Consider the following 27269-nt stretch of genomic DNA (forward strand, 5'->3'; position numbering starts at 1 on the left):
TCTATCTATTAAGATTTTTTAGAAAAAAAAAAGTAGAATCTATAGAAATAAAAGAAATATTTACAACATCTCACATCGGCTAGAAAATTTTAGACAATGGCTGAGAACCATTATAAATAAAACTAATATGTTTTTAACTATAAATTTATCAGGTTTGCTTGATTTATGCTTATTTATTAGGTTTCCAAATTTAAAAGTTTTATTTGATTTATTTTAGCAAATTAAAATATACAAAGGTTTAAATATTTATTATAGAATATTAAATGTTAAAAAATTGTAACTATTTAAACTCTATAAAAAGTTAAAGTGTCATTAATATTTAACTCTAAAAAAATAAAATGTTACAAATATTTAAACTACATCTAAAGTTTGAAATATTTTAAAATTTTAATCTCTATTAAAAATTTAAAAGTTTAAGAATTACTAAATATTATATATCGAATTTTTAATATCTTGAAAATATCTTATTTATCTCCGTTTGTGATTTATATATCTTATGAGCTGTAAAACATGTTTGTGTATAACTTTACAGATGATTTGATACTTTTGCAGTAAATTTTTTATTTTCAAATCTAAGAAATAATGATTGACGTCGCAAGACCTTGATTTGATGTTATTTGAGTTTAAAGAAGAAGGATCGACGAAAAGCATAAATATTGTTTTAACTATCTATGTGTTCATATTACTTTCTCTGCAAGTAATGATTTTGGTTTGAGAAGTTTCAAACCGTGTAGATCTAAAACTGAATAAGTATATGGATGAAATTATCAATAATTGGGTGCATGTGTTGACTATATATGCTGGTCTTTATGAATTGCATAATTTTTATGAGAAAAGAAATGATTTTGGTCTTGGAGTTGGATGGTTAACAAGTTATGTGGTAGTCTAAAAAAAAGGTTCTTCAGTGGAAGAATGTGAAGAAGTTGACGAGGAAGAACAAGAAGAAGAGTATAACGAATAACCAGACGGTAAAAGTAATGATGACAATTACCATAAAATTTGACAGTTAAAATGACAAGAAAGAATATGAAAAATAAGAAAATATTGAATAAAAACACGAAAACATAGGTGATAGCGATCAATTAAATATGAAAAACGAAATAAATTCATGATTATAGAATTGTTCCGTTTTCTGGTGGTCAAAGAAATGTTCAGGATATGTGAGGTCACCAGTTTGATCCGCTTCGCCTGGACGTCGAGTTAAATTCATGATTTTAAAACACAACTGATTTTTATATTTTTAACAATTGTGTATCTGAAATTTAATTTTTTCTTTAATAGTAATTTAAAGTTTTTTTATAAGATAATATTTCATTACCGTCATCAATCATATATAATTTTTATCAAAATATATCAAATAAACCCACGCATAGCGTGGATTCAAAACTTAGTTTTAAAAAAACCTGGTTAAATAGTAGTTAGAGCAATGTTTTAAAAAGTGAGACCTTTTCCAATTCATATATTTTCACAATCCAATCGAGTTTGAAAACAAAAATAATCGGCTAAGAGAAACATTGTAGCACGGTTTGGTACGATTATAATAAACACCTAAATCTTGTGATTAGTTCTCCCTTGTGACTCATTCTCTCCTAATCAATTTATCCAAATACTTAGTTTTTTTGTTTTTTTTTTTAACAAATACTTAGTTTATATTTTGATAATAATACCTAATTCAGGGACCACGTGTTTGATTTTTCTCCGTAGGAATAATAATAATCAACGGTTTAGAAAAAGAAAAAGAAAAAGAAAAAAAAGACAAAAAGTACATGGAGAAGATTGTGCCACGTGGAAGGCTATAATTAAACCACGGATCCATTTGTTCATCTCTCAGTTTCCGCTCCTTCCTTCCTTCACTCTTAGAGCTTCAATTTCGTTTTGCATTTGTTCATCTCTCTGTCTCTCTCTCTCGATCGTCTCTTTCCAGGAAAAATCTCTACATCCATGGAGAAACAACACCAGAACCCGAATCCAGGTTCGTTTTTTTCTTGTACGATCTGATTTATTTTTGATGTTCTGTGCTGTGTGGATGATGAATGATGATGATGATGATGATGATGATCCTTGTTTTTCTTTCTCGGTTAAGATAAATCTGAAGCGGTTAGGGATCCGGCATGGGAATGCGAAGGCAAAGGAGCTTGTGAATTGAACGCGAATAGGCGATTCGCTGATAAGATCATGCCTCATCTTCTCAACTTGTGAGTCATTATCATCATCTCCATTTAGTCTTAGATTTCAATTTTTTGGTTTTCGTTTGTTTCAATTTAGGATTATTAATTTTTTAACTGGATATGTTTTGTTCATTTCGGTGAATCATGTTTCTTCATAAGCTTCTCTTGTTGTCATCATCCATGTGATTGTAATTGTCTAGCAAAAGAGATTAAGTTGACTGCTTGCTTTTACTTACTCTTAGTTGTTCCTTGCTTCTCAAGCTTCATAAGGGTAGATCACAAGTTTGTTGTTGTCCATATCACACATCGCTCTGTATCAAATTTGAGTTTGTTTATTGTACTTATGAGGGTGATGCGAGTTTTGATTTTGATTAAGGTACGGGTCTTGCGCAAAAGCCCACTTCATTTAATTTTTAACTGGATATGTTTTGTTCATTTCGGTGAATCATGTTTCTTCATAAGCTTGTTGTTATCAATGTGGTTGTAATTTTCTAGCAAAAGAGATCAATTTGGTGTAATTTGAGTGCTTGCTTACTTACTTACTTACTTACTTACTTACTCACTCTTAGTTTTGTTCCTTGCTTCTCAAGCTTTATAATTGATTCAAGGGTATATCAGAAGTTTGTTGTTGTCCATATCACACTGTATAAAATTTGAGTTTGTAAATTGTACTTATGAGGGATCCTGATTATATTTTGTGATTTTTTATTTTGATTTAGGTACGGGTCTTGCGCAAAAGCCAAAGACTTTGACATGTATGCACCAAATGCTTCGTTTGAAGACCCTTTAACGCATGCTCAGGGGTATGTGATATGTGCAACTATGTATCCTTGCTTGCAAATTGCAGAGATCATCTTTTTTTTGCCCTCACTTTGATATTTTCAATTTTTTTAACCCTTGGCTTCTTTCAGAGTGAAGCAAATCAAATCAGCATTTTATTCACTCCCTAAGGTTTATGGCAAACTCTCGTTCCCTCACTTCATTGTTAACTACTATGATGATTGAATTATCTCCTTGCAAAGTCTCAATCTCACATCATATTTTTCCTTACAGGTGTTTGGTGAGTCGAAGATTGTTGAATACCATATTCAAGAAAGTGAAATCGCTCCTGGAAAGAAAGAGGTTAGACTCCTCTGTTCTTTTCTACCATACCATGATCTTATAGCTCCTTTCATTATCTAAAATAAATAAAAAAAAAGACACATTGTTAACACAGATACTAATTGACAACAAACAACAATTCAAAATCATGGGAAGGAACATAGATATGATCTCTCTCATTAAACTCTATGTCGAGAACGGGAAGATTGTGCGACATGAAGACTGGTAAGATATAACCTGCTTTCTCAAAACTCACAGCTTATCTTGTATCAGTGTTCATTGCCCTAACTTGTTGGTGAATATAATGTATAAAGGTGGGACAAGAAACCTCTGAGGAACAGAGACACGGTTAGCTTCCCGTTAGTTGGACGGGCAATGGAGATGGGTCGAAGAGGCTTGATGCTAGCGACTCATGCCATGATGGGTTTTGGTAAAGATCCTGACTCACATTGAACAAAGGAAATACAAAACACATCATCATATATCGTAGTGCCTTGGATCTGAGGAACTCCTTCAATCAGTTTGGTTTTTGTGATACTTGTAACATGTTAATGGTTTGGTATGGTCAATAACGAATTATGGATGGAAAGACTTTGTAGTTGCACCAACCTGAACCATACTGATTTTGGTTATATAGCCTTTGGTTTGTTTTCTCCTAAATTAAAATAAACCGACGTGGGGCCGAATCGAAGAACCTTCCTCAAATGGGCCTTTACTGTCAAAATCTAGAGTGTCCAATTTTTTTTTTTTGTCTCGTTCTTGACGTAATGTATGTATCTAGATGTTAGATTTTGTGTGTACCTGTATTTGGGCCCCTATTTACAAAAATTAAAATTAAAGACAGTGATTTTTGTAAGTAGAAACAAAAAAAGGTTCTGTACTTCTGTGAAAGAAACTTTTGGGTGTTTTACTTTTTCATTTTTGTAAGTTTTGTGTTTTTATTTACTTTTCACATATTTGATTATAGACTTCTTCTACACTTTGAAAAGAAAATTAAAAAGCCCCAAATTTTATAATTCGTAGAGATCGAGATAGATCTGAGGACCAGCCAGCCCTATGTGTATACGTACGTATTTCGTAGATATGAAATTGAGTAATATAATATAAAATGATAGATAAATAATGTAAAGAAAGAAAAACGAAAAAACATTAAACGTCGTCGTCTAGGTTGGTCCCAAAATTAAATGTAGTAGAGCAATAAATGAAAAGAGATAAGAGAGAAGTAGGTCTATGATGTTTTGGGATTCACAGGGTCTGTGTGTATGTGACCACTGACCACACCACCATCGCTCATCTCATGTGTTACTCAATTCACTTCACAATACAAAAATACAAATTACAAATCTCATTTTGTTTGTTACATTTCAATATTCAAACGTTGCTATGGACCAACATTCTCTTTTTAATGCACCCTCGTATTTCCAGTATTTTTATCTATTTTCTACAAAAAAAAGGGTTGAAATTGAAATCTCATAAGTGACAACATAAACTAAGAGTATTTCTAATATGCTTATTTTCAAGACATAGCAATAGCAGCACTCTAGCATGGATAGATAGATAAACAAAGTAAAGCATTTCTGCTAAAATATCTAACCTGATGATACTCTTCTTAAGTGTCAAATCAAAAGTAGATGACATGTTAAATCATATCATTAAAACACAATTTACATTAATGTACGAAATATCCGACCGTGATATCTATATAATCTAGTAGTTTATGTGAAGTCTTGTTTTTTATATAGTATCACCATCCAAGTACCAAACTACCAATCATATATATTTATATATATATATATATATATATATTTAAATGAATACTATTACTATTATTTTGTCCTTTTAATACTACATGTTCTTAAAAAGCATATAGTATATAATTTTATTTTTGGTTTTTCCTGTTTCAGGGGGACTGTTAAACAAAATTTATCTGAATCTGTTGGTAAACTTTGTTGAGTTTCACACGCAGTCAAACTGATTTTTTTACGTAGAAAATAGTGTTAGCTTATGAGTTTGTGTAGTTATGCATAAATAAATCAACAACAAATGGATCTAAAAATATATATATATATATATATATATTTAATCCTCTAATTAGTTTTTACATAATCCAAAAAAAGGTTAATTAATCTAAAATAAAACAAGATTAAAAATTAAAACCGAATCTTTTATTGTTTTTTTTAACAGCTCTGTCTCTCTTCCTCTTCAATCTCCGTCTGACCTTGAGAATATAACGGCGAAGACGGCAAAGACGAAACGGCGGTTGAGTAACGAGCCGAATCCGATATCGACGCCGACGTAGTTCCGGCGCCGGAATCAGAGAGTCCGGAGAGAAGATCGACGAAAGCGCTAACGATTACGCCGTGGCTCTTCTTCCCGTTCATCCTCAAGTACCACGCGAGCATCGACTCCAAGCTGTCCCAGTCTTTAGCTAGCTCGCCGTGACTCGTCACCATCTCCTCCATCGATCTTCGGAAATCACCGTACGGATCCTCAGATTCCATCGCCACCGCGACGCTGATCTCCTCGATCGGCGGCGTCAAAACACCACCGCAACCGTCTCGATCATCATCGTCACCCACCGCCGCAACCGCCTTCTTCGATTTGGATTTGGATTTGGGATCAGTCTCTTCGAGAATCGAGCTCGTGACACCCGGATCGAAGAACAAACGCTCCGATCTAACGACGCCACGGACGACCATCTCTAGAGATTCAGCGTCGAGGTCTTGATCCGACTCGGTGGAGTGACTCGCTGTCTCGGATGAGTTGGTGAACCAAGAAACAGGCGTCTCCGCTTCCAATACGGAAGAGTCTCCGCTGTTGTTGTGGTTGTGGTCGAAGAAAACAGAGTTCACCGTCTTGATCATGTCGTCTCCGACACGGAACGAAAGCGTTTTGGCATTGTTGTAACAGAGAGGAACCGCGAGTAATCCGCCGGCTCCGGCTTTGAATAGAGAAGAGAGCTTCATCATCTTCTTCGTCTTCCCCATTTGAGGTACAAAGATTTGTTTGGTTGAGTTGTGAGGTTTAGTAATAAATGGAGAGGGAAGGGTGAAGGAGTTGGAGGGAAGAAGCAGAGACTGGTGGGTCTGGTCTACTCTCTCATGTGTCTCTCTTTATTTTTTATTTTATTTTTTAATTGTTAAAATATTTGCAACAGCTAAAGTGCTTTTTTTTTTTTACTTATTTTCAAGATTTGTTAAAAAGTCTTATAAACTAAAAAATTATGATGATTGAAGTTGATGGTTTGTTTTTGTTTTGTTTTGTTTTGTGGTTAACTTTTTCGATTCGTTTCTGTTCAACCGGGATTTTTAATAGTAATTTCCAATATATGTACTTGCTACAATCCAAATTTACTTTTTGGCTTTTGTTTGATCTAAATAATTCGTTAAAATTTATAAAATTTTATGTATATCATTTCCAAATTATTGAGGAAATTATATAATTTTTATTTGCTTGCAATTCACACACATCGACATTGGCAAATTTGATAATTAATGATGAAAAGTGGTGCGATTATGCGTGTTTGGAGTATTATCATTGGTAATCTTTCTTGTCCCTCGATCGGTTGAGAGACACACTTTATATGAAAGAACCAACTTTTTACAAATTTTTTAAAAAGAAAAGAACATAAAAATCAATCTTGTAGGACGAAAACAACTATTTCCTCTGTCCACAAAAATTGATATTTTGGTATATTTTTTTTTGTTATAAATTGATGTTTTGTAAATTTCAAAAGATAATCATTGAAAATATTTAAAATTTTGAATTGTTATCGGTTTATATTTTATCTCTCTACCAAAAAATAATTATAAATTAATTTACAAATAAAAACTAAAAATTTTCTTAATATATGTAAAAGTGTCAAAACATCTATAATGTGAGACAGAAAGATTATTTACTTAATAAAGTTTTACACATAAACACATTATTAGCTCCATGGGTTTGTTGGAGAGGTGAATTTTGAACTAACAAAAAATATTTATGCAAACAATGGCTCTATCGGAATTTGAATGTTTGTTGTCTTTGTTATATGAATTGAAGATGATAATATTATACTCATGAGTCATGAAAAAAAAAAAAAAAAAAAAATTATACTCATGAGTCATGAGCAAGTATGAGTTATAGTAGTGGTGAAAACACAGCAGTCGCATTCAATTTGGTTGAAGACAAACGAAAAAAGAAAAAAAATATATATAATTAAATGTATACACATACATAAAAATGTTAGTCCCGAGCCAATGACAAAGCAGTGTGCAGAACACAAAGCATTAAAAACGGGTTGCTTACAAGAAAATGTTGCAGATATAATATAACAAATCCCAACAAATATATAAATAATTTTATATGTAAAGGTTGATTGACGGTACTACATTCTTGTCAATTGGCTCGTCTTGTCAAATCTTCTTCTCATTTTTATTTTACTCTCTCTTTACGACTTTAAGAACCCTAATAATATTATGTTTAAATTTCTGAAATTGATGTACAGGTAATTTCTATAATTTATAAGTAAAGTATAACATTTATACAAGTCTTAACATTGATTCCAAAAAAGAAAGTCTTAACATGTCACGTTAGTAAAACGAACTAGTAAAAAAAAACAAAAAAAATCGTACAAATGCAGTCAGTTTTGACTTTCCTATAAGCTATTGACAGACTTTAACTTGTGAGCTTGCTAATATTCTTGGTCAACATGTTATTTATATTTTATTAAAGATGTTTACATTATTCAGTTATCTCTGCAACTTTTTTACTTGGTGAATTTCTTTCTTACTATTAGTAAAAACAAAAAAAAGATATGATCCATCAAGGTTGAACAAGAATGTAAAGGGAGAGGAGATTCTGAAAAAGTGTCCTTGAAGAAGAATAATCAATATATTCTAGAGTTGCAGAGATTTTAAACTGAAAGTAGAAAAAGATTCAAAAAGAGTCAATCTGATGTTGAAACCCATTGTTGTGAAATAAGTGCATCATTATTTCTCGTACATTTTTAACTTTATTTACCAACACCTTCACTTATTTTGTCCTTTGGAATTTTTTTTCCTGTTTTGCCTTAATTTGCGTAAGATATTAGATAAACTTTTTCGGGACAAATATAGAAGAAATAGATATGAGAGATTTTGTGTGCAAAACTCATGTGAGGAATTAAAGAGGGTGCACCGTTGAATCACGCATATATTAATTGTTCATTGCCATCTTCTATTACTACTCTGCTAGATCTTTATGGGACCAAATTTACCAAAATTCACTATATTCCCCACTCTTAACTTTATGATACATTAAATTATGTTTCGACAGTTATTTGAATAATCTACAGTGTTTATGATAGACTATTCAACTTGTTACAATTAAAAATATATAATAGAAAAATACTATACAGTGTTCTTACAACTTTTATGTTTAAAATTTCAACAATGTTTTTGTCATATTTTAATTGTGAATTCGCTCAGTAGTTATACAGTTGATTAAAAAAAATTACTGTACCTTTTACTTAATTTTATCAAGCTGCTTATAATTTAATTAAACCATCTATTATCCGTTTGCCAAAGACCGATTTTTATACTATAATTATTTCTCGATTCTCCTTAGTTTTTTTTTTACCAGAGTAAGAAAAATAATAATTGCCAAGCACAGTTGTAGGAAATCTTAAGAAGTAAATATACTCAACTACTTCAACGGTGATTTTAATCCATCACTTATGATAAAGTACTTTAATAAATTTACCTCAAATGTTTTTGATGTTGATATTTTACTACCTACTTACTTTTAAGTAGGTAGATTTGATAAATGGTCAAAATACTATACTACTTCGTATTTATTTACGTTTTGTTTAGTTCTCGGTATATATGCTCTTCGTTTTAATTTACTTGTCGTTTAAGATTGTTTCACATAAATTAAGAAAACTATTATTTTTTTTGTTTTATATTTAATATATCGTTTAATTTTTTATTGGTCAAAACATTAAAATAGTTGGATAAAGTTGAAATATTTATCAAACATTTGCATTGAAAATCTTAAACGATAAGTATTATAATACAAAATTTTAACTCTAAAATGACAACTAATAAAAAATGGAGGGATTATTTATTTGCATATGAGAACAAAAGATTAAAACATTTTTTATTTTGTGCAAGTGTCTAAAGTGTTAAGAAGCGAATTACTACTTTTTCCAAGCGTCGATTGTAGTAACAAATCTCAGCACTTAATTTGGCGCTAGTGTTGAATCACCTAAGAGATACGAATATTGTGCTCGTGCGACCAACTGATACGTATGTCGTCGGACTTTGCACCCAAAAAATCCTTACAAATTTTCCAGACTTAATAGAGAAAGCTATAAAGCTATAATATATGTATCTAAATAATTTTCCTCTCTATCAAAATATTTGTAATAAGAGAAATATATAGAGGCTGGTTCAATATATTGCAGAAATTTGATAAAGCATACAAAGAGGTCGATCCAAAAACAATACTGTTGTTGTGAAAATCGGTTCCTCTTGGGATTGTGTTTAGATCAAGCACACGCTGGCACAAATAAAGAAGTTGAACTAAATCAGTTGATAGAATCATTACTGTGGTTCGGTGTAAAAGAAGTTTAAACTAGTTTGGTTAGTTAAAAGTTTTACTTATTTGACTGTTAGGATACTAATATACTATAGTCGAACTAGAGATCTCTTAATCAATTATACCTATTATCAAACTACTCATATAATTGTATGGAGTTTTACTAATTAAAAATGAACATTGTAACGAATAATTCAGCAAGGTTAGTATTTATTAAAAGATCATAAGAATATTTTTAAAAGAATAGGAAAAAGTACAATCAAGTGCTAGTTGATTAAAAAATATGATTATCAAGATTGCATGAAAAGAGCATTACTTGAAATCATCGAACAACAGGCAAAGCCAGCAATGCATGTACCCCGTTGACCCTCATGATTAGTTCTTTAAATTCGTAGTAATTAGGCAACTAGTCTTCGATAATACTACCCTCCTACCTACGTATCATATGAGTGTTTTATTACATGTATATTAATCATTAATTTAGTAATATAAAATCATCAAGTCCTTAATACCTCATGGATCCCTTTTGTTTGGTCCAAATATTTAATATGTATCTATATACACAGTTATGTTATGTACACATTCAACAAAGCTATATGTGCATGAGCGCAAAGTGGAAACCTACTGATGAATAGGTTCATCTCTAGAATGCAGTAGTATGAACATATTGTAAGAGACAAATACTCAAAACAAAGAAATGTCCTTTTTCTGATGCTCCTATTTCACAATAACAATAAAGGCTAGTTTTGTTGTCAACAGTATAGATGGGTTTAGAGATCTCGTCTTAAAAGGGGTTCATATTTATGAATGAAATAGTTGTGAAGGTAATTAGAGAAGTCTTTAATAGTACAATTGGAATAATAATGTAACGTTTTAAGGTCACGTATAAATGTGTGTGTACCTAGGACTTAAATGTAATAAGAAGGCCACATGGGCACCGCCTCTCTACTTCTCTCAACTAGATTTTGACTTGTTATTATTCTATTTTCAATTTTCAAACGATTTGATGAATAAGAAAGCAAAACAATTTCTTTCTTGACCCCGCACTTCATTAATAATCTCTTCATCGAAAATTAAGTGTCGGAAGATTTATGAGATTTCATGTTTTTATAAAAAAAATAATTAATTTGAGAAATTGATTAGATATATCGATTGAATTTGCATATCAATACAGAGTTTTGATTCCTGTAAGAAAGAATATAGAAATCACTCTAATTTATTAGTATGAAACCACTTCTGTTTACAAATGAATGTTTGACGTACTTCGATAGCTGAAAATATAGACTATCAAATCAAACACTGTCACATAACTTCCAAAATTCATATGCAGTGGAAACACACTAATATAATATGTATCTAAATTATTTAAGTTATAATCAATATCATCCAAACTTCATCTCTTTGTTACTTAAAAGTGGAAGAAGAGAAGAAGGTACGGAAGTGGGAGATCCATATTGTATCTTAAGTTCCCTGTCATATTGTTCCTTTTGTCTACGACCTTCCTAGTCATAAACATCTTTTTTTTATATAATGTTATAGTCATGGAACATTTTAACATAAAATAACTTAACATGATTGATTCATTATTAATACAATTTTCGTTTGTTCTTATCCTAATCTTCACAATTATGATGGATAACAATTATACGCCTTTCGACATTATAATTAAGTTGGTGTATGAATGTTTATTTGCCATACAACAATTATAACATGTGTGACTTGTGAGACGACGTACGTTTACGAACCACATGTTTATATTTAATATGATTTAGTTAACCTATCATGCAACGTATTGGCCAATTATATTGAGTATTTTACAAAATTTAATATGTATAAAGGCATGGGTTCGTGAGGTTGGAGAGTTCATGACTACTGTTTTATTAAGGATCGACACTCAATTATTTTTCTGTTTTCGAAGTCAGATTTGCATATCTTCTAAGTATATAATAGAATATAAAACAAAACTTATAATCTTAATTTTAGTTAATGCGTATACACAAAATTAACATTAAAATTTAATTAGTTTTATATAATCAAACTGTCAAAACATGTGTTGTTAAGATAATGTAGTTTGTTCTATTAGGTGTTAACACTCAGTGAGATATACAGTTTTGTTTCAAAGAATATAAAATTACAATTTTTTAAAAATCTTTTTTGTCGTCATAATATTTTTTTTCTTTCCCTGACAATTATATATGAATTTTTCAGATGCATTTTCAGTTAGAATTTTGGATATGCACATGATCGATATCTTAGAACAGACTGGTTTTATATACTGACAGAAATAACCATTTTTGGAAGTATACTACTTCCACTAGTTAATCTGACATTAAAATTTATGAGTTAAGCATGCTGCTCAAATCCAACAATTTTAATGCAGATTTAGCTTTCCTAGAGCCTAGAGGTATCGTTTTTTGAAGAAAAAATCATAAGTCAGTTATGCTACTAATCAGAGATCATTTACGATGAAAATATATCAAATATGTCAAAGATTAAGACAGTCTACCAAAATCTGTCAAATCCTTCATTCCTTATTTGGCGGTTAATTACGAACTAATCCGCATAACCCACATGTCTAGATGGATCAAAATGTAATAACTTTGCTTTCGTCTGTTTTTTGGATTTATCTTCTGATGTCATTTTTTTATTAACTTATCAAGAAATTGTACTTTTCAATAAAATTTTATATTGTAGAAACATAAAACAAAATATGCTGACATCGCTCTCTATACTAAAGTTTCTTACAATATCAGTTTGTTTTCTTACTTGTAAGATAAGAAACCAGAAACCGAGTTAACATCATCATCATCCTCACCATCTTCAGCATCAACATCATCTTCATCGGAGTCAACATCAGAAACTTGATCCAAAAATCCATGGTGGTGATGATGCGAGCTCCAATCAGGTGGGAAAGTCTTCTGCAACGTCTCAGTGAGCTCACCACCAGAACCTTCGATCTTACACAGACATTTAGACCAGTGAACCGCAGTTCCCATATCAACGATCAAGCCTGCCTCAACCATTTCCTTGCATATAGTCATAACTCCCGAGTAAATGTAAGCTTCTGCGATTGAAGCACGCGACAGAAGCGAAGTCAGAAGGCAATGATACACAGCTTTGTCCGGTTTTAGCCCCATCGCCTTCATTTCCTCGTAGCAATTTAAGGCCTTCTCTGGAAGTGATGCTCGCGCCCATCCTTTTATTAAGGTAGTGTACGTCTTGATGTTAGGCCTCACCCCTAGTGCCGCCATGTCTTCAATTGTTTTCGTAGCTCTCTGTCAAAATATTTTCAAAAGTTTATTTCTCGTTACCAAATCAACGTGAAACGAAAAGAACATAGACAAGATTCTGCTTCTTGAAATGGAAACTTACATTCATGTCACCAGCCTTAGAGCAAGCGCTAATGAAGGATGTGTAAGTATGAATGTCGGGTTTAACACCTTCCTTCTTCATCTGTTGTATCAAATCTGCAGCTTCCCATACATCGCCTCTTCGTGCCCATCTAAAACAATCCAGAGGGAAACAAATGAGAATTCTAGCAGCAGGCCATAAAAGTAGTGCCTACAAAGTCAGATACTTTACCCGTCTATCAGTATGTTATAGACGAAGGAATTGCGTGGGATATTGCGTGCGCTCATTTCTTTCGTGACAGCTAATGCACTCTGCATCCGTCCTGATTTGCAGCAAGCTTTAAGTAACGCCTCGTAAGTGAAAATATCAACCTCCAAACCTTCGTTTTGAAGTCTTGTAAAATACTCGAAGGCTTTCCCTGTATCACCTACTGATGCATAGCCTTGCATGATCTTTGTGTAAGTGTGTTCGTTCGCACTAACACCAGCTAAAGTCATCTCATCTAATATCTCAACAGCTTTTTCCATCTACAAAAAATAGTTTTAACAAGAAATTTAGCTCAATTCAACAGTCTCTCTATAGGAGAACTATATGAGACATAGATTCTTGAAACATACCTGACGTTTCTCAACTAAACCATTAATCAAAGCATTGAAAGTGTGAACAGTTGGAACACACCCGCATCGTCTCATCATATCGAAAACTTCTAGTGATCTCCTCATGTCCCCGGATTTTGCAAATCCGTTTATGATAGGCATAAACGTTCGTGTGGTTGGCCTATGCCTCAGCTTTTGCATTTCCTTAACAGTCTGGATCGCTCGATCCATGTTACCCATTCCGCAGAATGCTGCAATGATGTTGTTATATAGTATGACATCCGGTTTCATTCCTTCGTTTACCATATCTTCAAATACAGCAAACGCATTGGCCCAATCTTTTAGTTTTACAAATCCATTGATCATCATCGAATAAGTCTTTAAATTATGCTTTATGCCCTCTTCCTTCATCGTTCTGCTAACTTCCAAAGCTTTTGTAATCTTTCCAACCTAAAAAGAGGATGCAAACATCAAAACACAATACACGAAGTAGATCCATATAATACTCATACACACACTATTGTTCTCCTTACCTTAGTATAAAGATTAATGAGGCATCCATAAGTGACAACTGTTGGAGTGAATCCACATTCCTATAGCAAAACAAATAAAATAAATCATCTTCACTTGCTCAGATTCTTCTAAAGAGGAAGCAAGAAAGAATACAATTCTAAAGCAAAAGATTACCTTAAGTCTTTTGAAAACAATTAAGCCTTTCTTCTCATCGGCGACCATTGTATAGCCATCCATCATGGTATGGTAGATGGCAATAGGAGCGTCAATACCTTCTTCTTCCATCTCCCTCACCAATTCTTCTGCCCGCTCCATATTGCACGTCTGACTGAGAATATGTTCAGAATGTTTTAGATTAAATAATACAAAACCAACAAACCACACTAACAGAGTCAGAATATCATATCAATGGTTACCTACCAGTGTGCATATATGATTTTTCCATAAATACTGGCATTAAGGGTTTTGTGTATCCGATTGGCCTCATCAAACCAGTGATCTGCAGCTCTTCCAAAGACAACAAAGTATTAGATCGAACTAGCAAATAGTATACAACAAAGTATTTGAAGATTTAAGAATGGTGACAGATCCAAGCAGACATAATATATTACTTACTCGGCATTTCCCGCTTTAGAGAATCCTCCAACAATTACACTATAAGTCACCAAACTCATCTCAATTCCTTCTTCCTTCATTTTACGAACACAAGACACTGCTTCTTCCATGTCTCTACCAACTGCATAAGCGTGAATAAGGCTGCATGAAACAAATCCTCTTTTTAACCTTCGAGGAATCCGAAACTAATTACATTTATAGCAACAAAGATACCAAAACAAGGCAGCGTGCCAATTCATTGTCAACTTCATTCAAGCAAAGACTTAGCCATGACATGTTTGACTAATCAGAATATGAACACAAAAGAAGGTACCTTGTGTAAATACGTGATGTTGGTGTGATACCCCTCGCACGCATCCTCTCAAAAGTCTCACGTGCACGATGCATATCACCTCTTCTTCCATAGAACTTCACCATCAAACCAAACTCTGTCCTAGAAGGCTGCGCATTAAGTATAAACATTGAATAAGCGAGACGTTTTCAACCGTACAGCATATTCGAAACATAAGTAAGATTACACAACCATCAATTGACCCCTATGTTCGTTCCAATCACAAATCATATAAGTCGAAAACAGAGCAAAACTGATGTAAAAACAATGACAAAACCTTGTTGATCTTCTCGAAAGCAGAAATAACAGCTTGCCAGTTATCTCCATTGGTATCAAGAATCCTCTGTAGTGACTTCCGTGACCCTTCTCTGTCTTGATGCCAAGACGACTTATTCGACATCTTAGCGTCTTCTTCTCCTTCCTCTACCCATCTCACCCGCTGCTCAGCTTTCGTTTTCAGCCTCTTCCCGTCGTCTAGCTTTACCGTCAATATCCTTCCGTGAAACTCTACGCCGTCGAACTCCACAGCTTTCATTGCGGACTTCTCCGCCGCGTAAATAATAAACCCAAACCCCGCGTTTTTCTCGACCTCGTGATGCCCTTTGATTAGAATCACATTCTCTATTGGTCCGAACTGTCGGAAGAACTCCTCCAACTCTGGTTTCTTTATCCATGTCGGTAAATTACCGACGAATATCTTCCCTTCTTGTCGGAATTCTTGTTGCGGCTTTCGAGTTTCTTCTTCTTCCGGTGGTTTCTTGTCTCTTCGGAAGTCATCTCGGAATTGGGTTTCCTCCACAGGAGGCGGAGGAGGAGGAGGAGGAGGAGATAGCTTGCTGGACAAACGTAGTTTGGATGCGAGAGTAGAAGAGCTAAAGGAAGAAGCTTTATTACTCGAAACCTCAGAAGAACGATTTGTCAAACCCTTCTTGAGTGGATTAATCTTCAGAGGGGGTTTAGGAGAAGGGGAAGAAGGAGAAGAAGAAGAAGAAGAAGTGCCAAGAGATTTCACAGGGCGGCGGAGGTCAGGAGGACTCTCAGGAGGATCGGGCGGAGGTTGTGGTGGTTGCGGCGGTGGTTTGAGGGAGAAAGAGATGGAAGCCAACGGAGAGTGACGTCGGAGAATGGTGGCCGAGTAAGGGAAGTGTGGAGCAGAGAGCGACAACACGCTTCCTCCATTATCCATTCTCTCTATCTCTCCTTTTCTCTCGTCTCTCTTCACTTCTCTCTGGTTATAACGAAACATGATCCTTCTGTGTAGAATTACCAGTTTGCCCTTCACAAACTGTGTTTTAAACTTCAATCTTTGGTTGTTTACTAGCAAAATTCAAAATTGTGTTTTAAACTTCAATCTTTGGTTTGGCAAAACTCAAAAACCATCAAAAATAAAAGTCTCACTTTCAATCTCAGACATAAATCTTGAATCAAAAGAGAAAATAAACAAGCACAAGTCTTTGTTGTCCCTAATTGTGAAAGAAAGAGAGCCAAGTGAATTGGCTGGATGAAGATAACAAAGCCATCCTAGTATCTTCTTGGTGGCCTGCCGAAAGGGGCAGTAGCTGCGATAGCTTGTGGCTCGACTTGAGAGAAGCCGGGAGTGTCAGACATACCAAGAGAAGCAAGCATCTCTAGAGTCTCTTTGTCGACCTTGATCTCATCAGTCTTGATAGCAGACTCATCGGGAACAAAGTCCATGCGGCGTTCACGCTCTTCCTCTTGAAGCTTGAGTGAGATACCACGGACTGGTCCCTTCTGGATACGTTTCATCAAGTGGGTGGAGAATCCAGCAATCTTGTTGCGGAGTCTCTTGGAAGGGATGATGGCGACCTCTTCAAGGATCTTCTTGTTGGTGTGGAAGTCAAGAGTCATGCGAGAGTAGTACTTCTCAATCACTTGACGAGAAGATTTCTTCACCGTCTTGGTTCTTACACGCCCCATCTTTCACTTACCTGTTAGCTTACTTACCTGCTTAAAAAAAGAGTTACCACATGTCTTAGAGAAAGAAGAACAATAGAACTAAGGGATTCAATTGCATCATCAAGTTCAAAACATGTATCAAGAAATGCCCCTAAAGTTCAAGATCTAGGTGTAACGCAGAAATGCCAATGACAATCAGAAACAAAAGAGATCCATAAAACATATAGCCAATCAAGTAAACAACAGAGAAGAGTAGATTTGTGTCTTTAACTTACAAGAAAATTGCAATGTCAGAGTCTTAAAGAGTTACAGATGAATCAAGAGATGATATGCATCAACATATGGAAACTGACCTTGAAAGAGGACTCATGTTAATTAACAAAATCTTAAGTCATCGATACATCAAACTAAACAACAAGAACCAAGATTGAGCAGCATCAGATGGTAAATCAATCAACTCTACTTCACTACATTTCCATTATCTTACCGAGAAATTGACAAATTTTATAGCTACAGAGACAAAAACCGCAACAAAAGATCAAACATACAGCAAAAGCTTCTGCAATTTTCGACAAATGACACAAAACTCTAGGGCTAACCAGAACATACCTGCGAGGACGAAGAAGCGGCGGCGGCAAATAACAAAGAAGCAAAGACGGAGGTGATAAAATTGCCTTTCTATATAAATAAAGAGGTTCTCTCTTTAGGGTTTAATTTTCATCCTGCTATGGGCCGTAACAATCGTTATATTATTATTGGGCCTAATATCCAATTTAGTTAGTAACGCCTTAGCTGAGACCCAATAAGCCCAACAAATTAAGTATTTATTTTGCGTCCTAAACATCTTTTATTTTTATTTTGGTGCCGTTTGTTTGCTGAACCAGCTGCGGTATCTGGACGCATTCGTTTTGGTGATAATTAAGAACATAAGTTAGATTAGGTATTTGGATGAGTTTTGAAAACTGAATTTCTGAATGAATTTTTTTAGAGAGTTTGAATGAGAAAAACTTCTCCAAAATTGTTAAAAGTCAAAAATCTTTTGTTGTAGGTCTACATTATTATAGGAGGCAATGTTGTCGGGGTTAATCCCAGATTTTTATTTAACGAAAATATGTGTTATGGAAAAGAAAAAAAAAAAGATTTTCCCAAAGCCAAAGGTGAGTGATTTAATAAATAGCAAAAAGAACACTTGGTTCCTTTTTTATTTTTCCTTTCTTTAAATTTATAAATTTCTTTAAATGCATAACTTATAAATTTCTTTTATTGTCATTTGGTAGTATATATTGTTCTGTGGACCTTTTGGCGACTGATTCTTTTTCTTTTTTCCTAAGGTGACAATAAAAGAAATTTATCATCTTTGGAAAACTATTTAATTTCATAAAGAATTAATATAAATATATATATATATATATATATATATATATATATATATATATAACTACTTTGATGGATTCTCTAAAAGACAAATCACAAACGTCATATAAGTTTTTTTTTTCTTTTGATCAGAAAAGAGAATCATAACAAAAAGTCTACGGGCATTATCGATGACCATTTCGGGAATCATAACAAAAAAATAAGGAAAAAAAGGTCAAACAAACAAAGTAAACATATTGATTATTGAATGTTTTTTTTTTGTAGACTATGTCTACGGGCATTATGTCCATTTTTCTTAAGTAATGTACAAATTTATCAGGAACCAAAGGAAACTTTGACAAAAAATTGAGCGAGTTAACCGTCCATTTGTTTAGGGAATTGAAAAGAAAAAAATGTAGAGCACTACTGGAAGACTTACAAAAACTAGAGTAAGACATAAAAGAAAGAATGTGATGACGCAATTGCGTATAACTTTAGATTAAAAAGACCTTATAAATAAAAAGAGTGCCCGAACGAAAACGAGAAGTGCAGAGAAATTGTAAATACGACATCCGAACAAACGTCAGGACAAATGCCAGGTTCTTTAGCTTGCTCCTTTAGTTTTTGTTTCAGTCCAAGTACAGTAGTTATCTTTTCATCATTTAGTTCATGTACTTAAATCACTTGTGGCAATTTTGTGTAGAAACTGGTAGGAGATCTCGGACGGAGATATTCTACCAGAAACACAAATCGAAATGTTTCTTCTACCGTTACACGTTAATTCACTTCGGTTTGTGCTTTAACTTGATTAGTAATACGGAAGGGATTTTGGTAACTACCAGGTTCTGCGTGGTACTTGGGTTATAACTCTAGCAAGAAGTTTGGTAGACAGTTGTTGTCCGTTCTTAAAAACTTGTTTTAGCATTAAAAGATAACAAAGTTCCTTTACCTAGCGTTGTTCGTTTTTAAATAACAAAAATATATAGTCTAATGGTCGTGTTGGTGATATTATTAATTCGTATAATGCATGTTACTGACAAAAAAATGTGATTTTGTTCATTACTTCATTTAAAACCTTAACTATAAGAATAATTACAATTTATACTAAAATAGTAAAATGATTTTAAAAGAATGTATTTATGTTTGATAAATAAATGGCTTGAATAGTATACATTTCACTATTTAACGTTTTGAAAACGTGATTCGACTAAATATATATCATTCAGAAAAATTTGCATTGACTAATAAAACATAATAAGTAACGAGTGATTTTTAATTTATTCGGCATGTTTAACAATTATAACTAAATTAGAGAAAATTCATTCATTTACTACTGATCAGTAGCTTTTTGGCATTTTTCCAATAATTTGTATTCAGTTTAAAATTATATATTGTGGTTCTATTGATTCCGTTATTTCTCAATTAAACTATTACACTATTTTTTTGTTCCCCACAAAGTGAACTCATATTTCCTTAAAGATTGTCAGTACAGAGGTTCATGAAGCCATTCAGGCACAGATACAGACTCAATATAAAAATCATTAGCAATACAATCAAATTTAGCCAAATTATGAGCTACACGATTACAATTCCTTCTTGTGAAGTTAATCTAACATATCATTCTAGCCCAAAATATTTTAAATAAAAAAAGTTTAACATATAGAATACGTACACTAACAGATTTCGGTAAAAATCCCAATTCCATAAAAATATTTATTCGGCTATTTTAACCCAAAATATGATAAAATACGTACACGAATAAAAAAGTTAACTGGGATGTTTTGATATTTTAATTAGTTTGGTAATGGTAATTTTATATTTAGTAAATTGGATGAAAATGTTGTATTGATAATTTTGAGATTCCTCTTGATGCAAAGTTGAAAGTTGTATTGATAATTTTGAGATTCCTCTACGTACCCCAATAAAAATGCTAAATTGGATAAACAAATAACTTTTGCATCCAAACGAATAAATAAAACACCTTACTGTTGAATTTTAAACAAAGAGGAAGCTTCTAGAAAATCGCCATCTTCAGAGAAATTTAGGAACTGATCTGGATTCTGGCTGGCTATCTCAAAGACTTTAACATGCAAGTTCATATAACTTACAGTCGTAAGTTTTTATGGAATCATTGATCTGACATATAAATTTATGTCTCTCTTCTTCTTATTTATGTATCGGTGTAGATTTAGATGAATACTCTCAACATTTACCACTTTCACAAGCCATAAGCCACGGCGATTTGGAAAGCGTGAGAGAGTTTTTGTTGCCAGTCGAAACCACAACTGCCGTCTTAGAGGCATCGTTGCTTAAAGCATGTAGTTGCGGTCAGTTGAAGATCGTCGATGAGCTATTGCGAAGAATGGAGAGGCCTGTTCAAACGGTGAGTCAGAGGATAGAAGAGACTCTTTGTCACAGTTTAGCGTTCGATATTGTTGCTGGTAATGGCAATTTGGAGATTGTCAAGAAATTGTACGAAAAAAATTCTGAGGTGCTTTCTCAAGAGCATCCAGGTAGTTATCGGCTAGCTATACCGGTGGTGCGGGCATCTAATGCAGGACATAGAGAAGTCACTCGTTATCTTTATGAGAAAACACCTTCTAGAGTTTTGATGCATGATGAAGGATATTGGGCAAGATGTCTCCTTTTCGATGCCGTATTTTATGGATTTCTCGGTAAGTCTTTTGAATACTTGCACATTCCCATCATGAGCTTTACGGTTTCTATATTTTACCTCATGTATTTGCTTGATTCCTATTGCAAATTGACTAGTGTTAAGTTTGATATCTAGGGGACATGAATGAATACTATATTGTATACTCGTTGTTAAATGACGTATAATAAACATGAGTTGCATTACAAATTTTCGGTTGGGGCTAGGATAGAAATTTAGGAACCTTGTTGGCATTTGTAGGCATATCTTGTAGTTTGTTAGATGCATTTTTGTGGACAAAATGCTTCTAAATAAATGCAGTTCAGTATACGTAAACGGACATAATAATTTGGTTTAATGGACTGTTAGATACCGCGTTGGCCATCGTCGACGGGTTCCTCGAACAAGACCCGCCTCTGGTCGTGACTAAACACCCACGTCAAATATCATCTCCACTAAGGTTCTTGGCTTCCAAACCTGAATTGTTTCGTAGTCACTGCCATCTTGGGTTTTTGGGACGTCGCATCTACTCTTGTATGTATCCCACATTATAATCCATTAATCTTCTTTTTTTTTTTTTTTATTCCATTATAACCATTTATTGATCATAATTGTTTCGTATATTATATCTTCCTTTGGTAGGGATAGACTTAGATTTTCTAACTGATTCTGGGGCGTCGAGACCAAACCCCTACCAACGTATGTCATGCACATCCACTCTTTGATTTACTATCCAAAACGATAATTTCAATATTGAAGTTTAATGCTGCGTCTTTCCCTTCATCAGGTCTATTTTGGATGACAATACAAGGTCTTCCCAAACGATTTGGTGGGTCTAACTTGTTTAAAATTGTCTCCAAATTTATAAATCTATGCTACAATAGAGTTATATTATATATATGGTGGCAAAAAAAAGAGTCAATCTAGCTAGATATAAGCCCGAAATTTTTTTCATTTCCAAAAAAAAACATTTTTAAGTTATAGTAGTCTAGTAGATAACCACGATATGGTCGAAATCAAGACTAATTTGTTCTACAAACGCACACTTCGCCACGAGTAGTATATGTGACGATGAGAGTAGTGGCTACTGACAAGTTTTCAATTTAAAACCACTTTTAAACTAATTGAAGTGTTATTTTTAAATGCTCTATAACAAAAAAAAAAAAAAGAAAACCAAAAAAAAAATTCTAAAGATGTATCCCTTCATCCCTCGATATTACTTCTAATTATTCGCTAACATATCCTATACTTTTTTTTGCTTTTTGCATAGGAATCAAGCAAATATTTGAGCTGAAAAAGAAACATTCCAAAGCTCATAACTTGTTACAAAAAATGTGCAAGCCACTACCAGCCATGGTCAAGGACGACAGTTGGAAGGAGACGGTCTATAAAGCACTACTTGATGCAGTGGAGTATGGGAACAAGGAATTTTTCATCGAGATAATCAAAAGTAACCCTCAACTTCTCTGGATCTCTGAACCTACTTCTGGTCGAAACCTCTTTCAGCTGGCGGTCGGATTCAGGAAAGAAGCGATCTTTAACCTAATCTATGGTTTAGATGATAGAAAAATAAGCCTCCTTAGATCTTACGACCAAGAACACAACAACATTCTCCATATCGCTGCTCAGCTCTCTCCTCCTGAGCAGCTCTCTCAGGTTGCCGGAGCTGCTCTCAAGATGCAAAGAGAGACTCATTGGTTTGAGGAAGTAAAGAGCTTGGTGTCAGAACGTGAAATAGTGGAAAAAAACAAAGAGAGCAAGACCCCGCGACAAGTATTTGAAGCGTCTCATGAGCCTCTACGAAAAGAAGCAGAAAAATGGATGAAATGTACTGCCACTGCGTGTAGTTTCGTTGCCGCAATCATTGCAACTGTCACTTTTCAAGCCATATTCACTGTTCCTGGAGGTACAGATGAAATTTCGGGCGAGCCTCTGCTTCTAAGAGACTCACATTTTATGGCGTTCATCATCGTAGACGCTCTCTCTTTCTTCGCCTCTTGCACCTCCGTCCTCATATTCCTTAGCATTCTCACTGCAAGATACTCTTTCGACGACTTCATCGTGTCACTTCCTAGAAAGATGATTTTGGCTCTAACCATTCTGTTCATCGCTATCGCGGCAATGCTTATTGCATTCACCACTGCGCTTTTTGCGTCGATGCGTAAAAGGCCAATTCTTGTAGTCTCCGTGGTGCCACTCGCTTATATTCCTGGCGTTCTCTTCTTGATATTGCAATATTCCCTATTCAAGGAGATGATTTCTTTCACGTACGGCAAAGGACTATTTCACCGCAATACGAAACGCTGGTTTTAAAGAATAGCCTATATGTAAATTTATTGCACAAGGATCTAGCGGATACCTAAAAGATATGGTCATATATATGGTACTAACGAAAGTTAAATGGAAATGTATTGTATGGGAGATTTTGGTTTCAATTCCATAGAATTTTGGAAATCGAAAGAATATTTTTAAAAGAGAAAATGTCAAAATATAGGAAAATGTTTTCTACTTTTCTTGGTCCGGCACAAAGAAGATCAGTATCATATTCAGATATTCTTATTATTAAAATGAGTCGCTTAGACAATGTAGTTGGTTCGAAAGATCATCATGATGTTGGGTTTTGACTCGTTCGGTGGCTACACTAAAGGACACAGGAAGGCTAAAGGCACTACACTGGCCAAGTTCAAGCCATGGCCCTTTGAGAGCTAAGGCCTAACGAAATCAATTCTTTGGCTTTGGATGGTATAGTGCCGTAGGTTGTCATCACCACAAGAACCTATATATATATTGAAAAAAGAAAGTGATGGTACCTAGTTTGAAGACATAAAACTGTTTGCTTCTCTTATTTGGGAATGTTTTATTTCAAGGCACCAGAAGAGTACAATGTACTAATAATGGAAATGAGAGGTATCCAAAGGAATAGATGGATACCCTTATCAAATCATTAATACTATAATGAGACTGCCATTACAAGTAGGAAAAATCAAATTCTTTAAGAGAGTCTATTCGTCAATAGACCTTATTGTTGTCTACAAGCATAATATACCGACCAGATGCCTAGAGAACATTTAAACAACTTTCAGTAGGATACATACAGAACACAAAAGTTGGTTTATAAACACCAGCATAAAGGATGCACATAGCGGAGTTATATCTTTTGACCATAGTCTCTGATTAGCCTAAATCGTTGTTACCTTCACAGACTGCTAGCATCAGAAGCAATAGCCTCACCGCGATAAACTCTCCATGGTCCTCGATAGAATACAGGCTTCATCAGAGGCACCGTTTTCCCCGGGTGCTCTTCCCAAAACTTCTCCTGTTTTACATTAAAAGTTCACACTAGAAAAAAAAAACAAGAGAGAGCATAACCTAATGGATTAGATTAGATACTAATCAAGAAACCTAATGAAAAGTCCCATGAAGAAACAATTCAAGTCTAGCTTTTTAATTCTTGATCACGAAATCGACAATCATCAAATCTCAGCAATGAAGCATTTCCAATTTCATCACATTTTTGGACCCTTAAACACGCAGAATCAGATTAGAACCGACAAAATCTAGCCTCACCTTGTAGAGTTGCTCTGTAACTGCAGCGCCGATGACGCCGGTGTAAAAGGCGGCGACATAGATCGTAATCAGAGCCGTGAAGGTTTTTGGTCGGCGGTAAGGTTCGATCATTTCCCAAACAGCGAATCTCTCGAACTTGTTGTACTTATAATCAGCGTATTTCCTCCATAGTTGGCTCCACACTCCTCCTTGCATCTCTCAAATCTTCGCCGATCTTTTGGATTTTTGCTGTTTCGCGGCGGCGCCTGAGATAAAATTTGCCTTTCTTTAGGCTTTAATTTTCATCTACCGATGGGCCGTAAAAATAGTTTCATTATTGGGCCTAAGATCCAATTCAATAGCGCTTAACGGAGACCCGATTAGCTCAACAACTTATTTTATGTGTCCTAAAAGGCTAAAACAGAGTTTGTCACCAAAATTCTCTACAAGAACAATGACCATCACTGAAATGGTGAAACCTATTAACATCTCTAACAATGATTAATCTTCGTGTAGCCATTGATGCAGCCTTCATGAATTCATGGCAATCCACACATATCCTCAGATTCTTCATGATCCTCACAATAGAACCCTCTGGTAAACACATTAAACCAAAAACCAAAGCCAGCTTCTCACTGTGCTGCAACAAAAGCTCCTCTTTCTTCCCTATCTCCACATCGTGCAGCTCGTGTTCTATGCTTGGTTTGTATCCAAACTTCCTCAGTTCAATCACCAGATTTTCTAACGTCGAACTGATCTCACGGATTCTCGGATGACCGCTTTCTCCCACGCTAAAAGTGTGGACCTTGTCCTTAATTTCAATCCAACTTTTTCCTCTTACTTTTTTAACGTCGCTGTCCCTGAGAAGCTTCCTTGATTTGGCGATTTCATCCCACTGTTTGTTTGCCGCGTATATATTGGATAGTAAGACATGATTACCAGCATTTTCTGGTTCTAATTCGAATAGTTTCTTGGCTGCAACTTCTGCTAGCTCGAGGTTTTTGTAGACTCTACAAGAAGCAAGAAGAGAACCCAAAATGGAAGCAGTAGGGTCGAAAGGAATAGACTTTATCAACTCATATGCTTCAGACAGTAGCCCAGCGCGACCAAAGATATCAACCATACAGGAGTAATGAACCACATTTGGCGATAAACCGTACGTGGTTTTCATGAGTTTGAAAAATCTCCTTCCTTCTTCGACCAAACCAGTGTGACCACAAACAGATAACAAGGAACTAAAAGTAACCTCATTTGGGTGCATTCCATCTTGCTGCATTTTCTCAAACAAGATCATCACTTCCTTAGGACGAGCATGCTTTGCAAACCCTGAGATGATCGTGTTCCAAAGCTCGATATTCTTCTCTTTCACTTCCGTGAATATAATATAGGACTCTCTCAAGCTTCCGCATTTAGCATACATATCAACTGCAGCGGATGCCACAAAGACATTAAAACCAAACCCAGACTTATGTATAACAGCATGCATCTGTCTCCCTTCTATTAAAGCTGCCAGATTTGAACAAGCGCAAATTACTGAAGATAAAGTAAACTGATTCTGCTCTAGACTCATTCTCTGAACTCGACGATAAAGAAGGAGAGCCTCTTCATAATTCTTGTTTTGAACATAGCCTGCCACCATAGAACTCCATGTAACTGAACTCTTGTCCTGCATAGACTCAAAAACCTGCACTGCGTCCTTGATCATCCCGCATTTTGCATAAAGATCAACCAATGCAGTACCAACGTACAAATTTAATTCAAGAGATGTCTTCACTGACAAACAATGCAATTTTTTGCATTCCAAGGCATCACAATTTGCCCCACAAGCAGAAAGAACACTAGAGATCGTGAATTCGCTAAACTTAAACCCTTCATTTCGCATCTCCAAGAAAAGATCCAATGCTTCTGACTCCATTCTGTTCCGAGTATACAAACCAATCATTGTGTTCCAAGAAACCAAGCTTCTATCAAGCATTCCATCGAACACTTGGCGAGCAAGATTCACAAAGCCACACTTGGAGTAAGCATTAATAAGAACATTCCACACAGTAACATCTCCCTGCAACTCGATACGTATGATCCTCCCGTGGCAAGCTTTTGCTTCCATAACAGATCTGTTTCTAGCATAGAGCTGCAAGATTTCGTAAACCACGTTACGATTTGAAAACTCATTGTTATATCGTTCAGGTGATACTTCCTCCTGCTCATAATTGGCGCACACGGAGATGTATCGGGATAGAGATGTCGTGTGGCTTATTCTTGGCAAGATCTTGCATCGGATCAAGAAGTTCACCGTGAAACCAAGTGTGTTCCTCCTTGGTAGCGACAGAGACAACATACTTAGTTTTGGGCCTAAATGTCTAAAGTGTAGTACTTTTGAATATTATTAATGGGCTTTTTCTCAAGTCCATTCTTTTTTTTACTGTGTTATACAATTACGAGTCTTTTTTTTTTTTTTTTGATAGGAATGTGAATATTCATATTAAATGAAATGTTTGAGGTTATACAAAAATGCCACCTAAGAGTTTTGTAACCTTGCCAAAAAAGAAATAAAAAACAAGGGTTAC

General features: G+C 34.6%; 7 protein-coding genes across 10 annotated transcripts; 2 read left to right on the forward strand and 5 right to left on the reverse strand.

Moving 5' to 3' along the window:
• The first annotated feature begins 1574 nt into the window (after window positions 1–1574).
• LOC104708637 (uncharacterized) lies at window positions 1575–3939 on the forward strand. Its single transcript, XM_010425230.3, has 7 exons — window positions 1575–1972; window positions 2084–2195; window positions 2888–2971; window positions 3080–3119; window positions 3222–3290; window positions 3385–3494; window positions 3584–3939. The coding sequence occupies exons 1-7, from the start codon at window positions 1942–1944 to the stop codon at window positions 3720–3722; spliced, it is 585 nt and encodes a 194-aa protein (XP_010423532.1). The 5' UTR covers window positions 1575–1941; the 3' UTR covers window positions 3723–3939.
• A 1421-nt stretch (window positions 3940–5360) lies between these two features.
• LOC104708638 (transcription repressor OFP13-like) lies at window positions 5361–6606 on the reverse strand. The gene has a single exon (XM_010425231.3). It carries the CDS (start codon window positions 6254–6256, stop codon window positions 5447–5449), a length of 810 nt encoding a protein of 269 aa, XP_010423533.1. The 5' UTR covers window positions 6257–6606; the 3' UTR covers window positions 5361–5446.
• A 5834-nt stretch (window positions 6607–12440) lies between these two features.
• On the reverse strand, window positions 12441–16549 carry LOC104708639 (pentatricopeptide repeat-containing protein At5g04810, chloroplastic-like). Of its 4 annotated transcripts, none has more exons than XM_087460763.1 (10): window positions 15511–16549; window positions 15216–15343; window positions 14903–15043; window positions 14708–14786; window positions 14462–14615; window positions 14308–14367; window positions 13796–14224; window positions 13410–13705; window positions 13200–13329; window positions 12441–13102 (listed from the first exon to the last, which is right to left on the reverse strand). In XM_087460763.1, the coding sequence occupies exons 3-10, from the start codon at window positions 14907–14909 to the stop codon at window positions 12590–12592; spliced, it is 1668 nt and encodes a 555-aa protein (XP_087316889.1). In that variant the 5' UTR covers window positions 14910–15043; window positions 15216–15343; window positions 15511–16549; the 3' UTR covers window positions 12441–12589. The 4 variants fall into 4 exon arrangements, with proteins under 4 accessions (XP_087316889.1, XP_087316887.1, XP_087316888.1 ...); XM_087460761.1 differs by having other exon boundaries at window positions 14708–14794; window positions 15511–16519; XM_087460762.1 differs by having other exon boundaries at window positions 14708–14794; window positions 14903–15023; window positions 15511–16498.
• Window positions 16550–16591: 42 nt separating this feature from the next.
• On the reverse strand, window positions 16592–17171 carry LOC104708640 (small ribosomal subunit protein eS17w). The gene has a single exon (XM_010425235.2). It carries the CDS (start codon window positions 17169–17171, stop codon window positions 16755–16757), a length of 417 nt encoding a protein of 138 aa, XP_010423537.1. The 3' UTR covers window positions 16592–16754.
• Window positions 17172–18973: 1802 nt separating this feature from the next.
• Window positions 18974–23610, forward strand: LOC104709939 (uncharacterized). The gene is made up of 6 exons (XM_087460765.1): window positions 18974–19102; window positions 20690–21178; window positions 21526–21690; window positions 21799–21855; window positions 21944–21985; window positions 22427–23610. The coding sequence occupies exons 1-6, from the start codon at window positions 19096–19098 to the stop codon at window positions 23467–23469; spliced, it is 1803 nt and encodes a 600-aa protein (XP_087316891.1). The 5' UTR covers window positions 18974–19095; the 3' UTR covers window positions 23470–23610.
• A 520-nt stretch (window positions 23611–24130) lies between these two features.
• Window positions 24131–24989, reverse strand: LOC104708641 (uncharacterized protein At4g29660). Its single transcript, XM_010425236.3, has 2 exons — window positions 24724–24989; window positions 24131–24472 (listed from the first exon to the last, which is right to left on the reverse strand). The coding sequence occupies exons 1-2, from the start codon at window positions 24916–24918 to the stop codon at window positions 24353–24355; spliced, it is 315 nt and encodes a 104-aa protein (XP_010423538.1). The 5' UTR covers window positions 24919–24989; the 3' UTR covers window positions 24131–24352.
• Window positions 24990–25082: 93 nt separating this feature from the next.
• On the reverse strand, window positions 25083–27171 carry LOC104709940 (pentatricopeptide repeat-containing protein At5g04780, mitochondrial). The gene has a single exon (XM_010426476.3). The coding sequence runs from the start codon at window positions 27038–27040 to the stop codon at window positions 25133–25135; it is 1908 nt and encodes a 635-aa protein (XP_010424778.2). The 5' UTR covers window positions 27041–27171; the 3' UTR covers window positions 25083–25132.
• Window positions 27172–27269: the final 98 nt, after the last annotated feature.

Source organism: Camelina sativa, chromosome 8, assembly GCF_030686135.1.
Source record: "Camelina sativa cultivar CO46 ecotype springtype chromosome 8, ASM3068613v1".
NCBI lineage: Eukaryota > Viridiplantae > Streptophyta > Magnoliopsida > Brassicales > Brassicaceae > Camelina > Camelina sativa.

Coding starts and splice junctions, on each gene's coding strand:
- LOC104708637 (XM_010425230.3), top strand. CDS start 1,942: ATGGAGAAACAACACCAGAACCCGAATCCAG. Junction 1,973..2,083: donor ACACCAGAACCCGAATCCAG/GTTCGTTTTTTT, acceptor TTCTCGGTTAAG/ATAAATCTGAAGCGGTTAGG. Junction 3,291..3,384: donor TCGCTCCTGGAAAGAAAGAG/GTTAGACTCCTC, acceptor TTGTTAACACAG/ATACTAATTGACAACAAACA.
- LOC104708638 (XM_010425231.3), bottom strand. CDS start 6,256: ATGGGGAAGACGAAGAAGATGATGAAGCTCTCTTCTCTATTCAAAGCC.
- LOC104708639 (XM_087460761.1), bottom strand. CDS start 16,479: ATGTTTCGTTATAACCAGAGAGAAGTGAAGAGAGACGAGAGAAAAGGA. Junction 14,368..14,461: donor TTGTTTTCAAAAGACTTAAG/GTAATCTTTTGC, acceptor GTTTTGCTATAG/GAATGTGGATTCACTCCAAC. Junction 13,706..13,795: donor GTTTAGTTGAGAAACGTCAG/GTATGTTTCAAG, acceptor TATTTTTTGTAG/ATGGAAAAAGCTGTTGAGAT.
- LOC104708640 (XM_010425235.2), bottom strand. CDS start 17,171: ATGGGGCGTGTAAGAACCAAGACGGTGAAGAAATCTTCTCGTCAAGTG.
- LOC104709939 (XM_087460765.1), top strand. Junction 21,179..21,525: donor CGTATTTTATGGATTTCTCG/GTAAGTCTTTTG, acceptor ATGGACTGTTAG/ATACCGCGTTGGCCATCGTC. Junction 21,691..21,798: donor GGGACGTCGCATCTACTCTT/GTATGTATCCCA, acceptor TTCCTTTGGTAG/GGATAGACTTAGATTTTCTA.
- LOC104708641 (XM_010425236.3), bottom strand. CDS start 24,918: ATGCAAGGAGGAGTGTGGAGCCAACTATGGAGGAAATACGCTGATTAT. Junction 24,473..24,723: donor TTACAGAGCAACTCTACAAG/GTGAGGCTAGAT, acceptor AATGTAAAACAG/GAGAAGTTTTGGGAAGAGCA.
- LOC104709940 (XM_010426476.3), bottom strand. CDS start 27,040: ATGTTGTCTCTGTCGCTACCAAGGAGGAACACACTTGGTTTCACGGTG.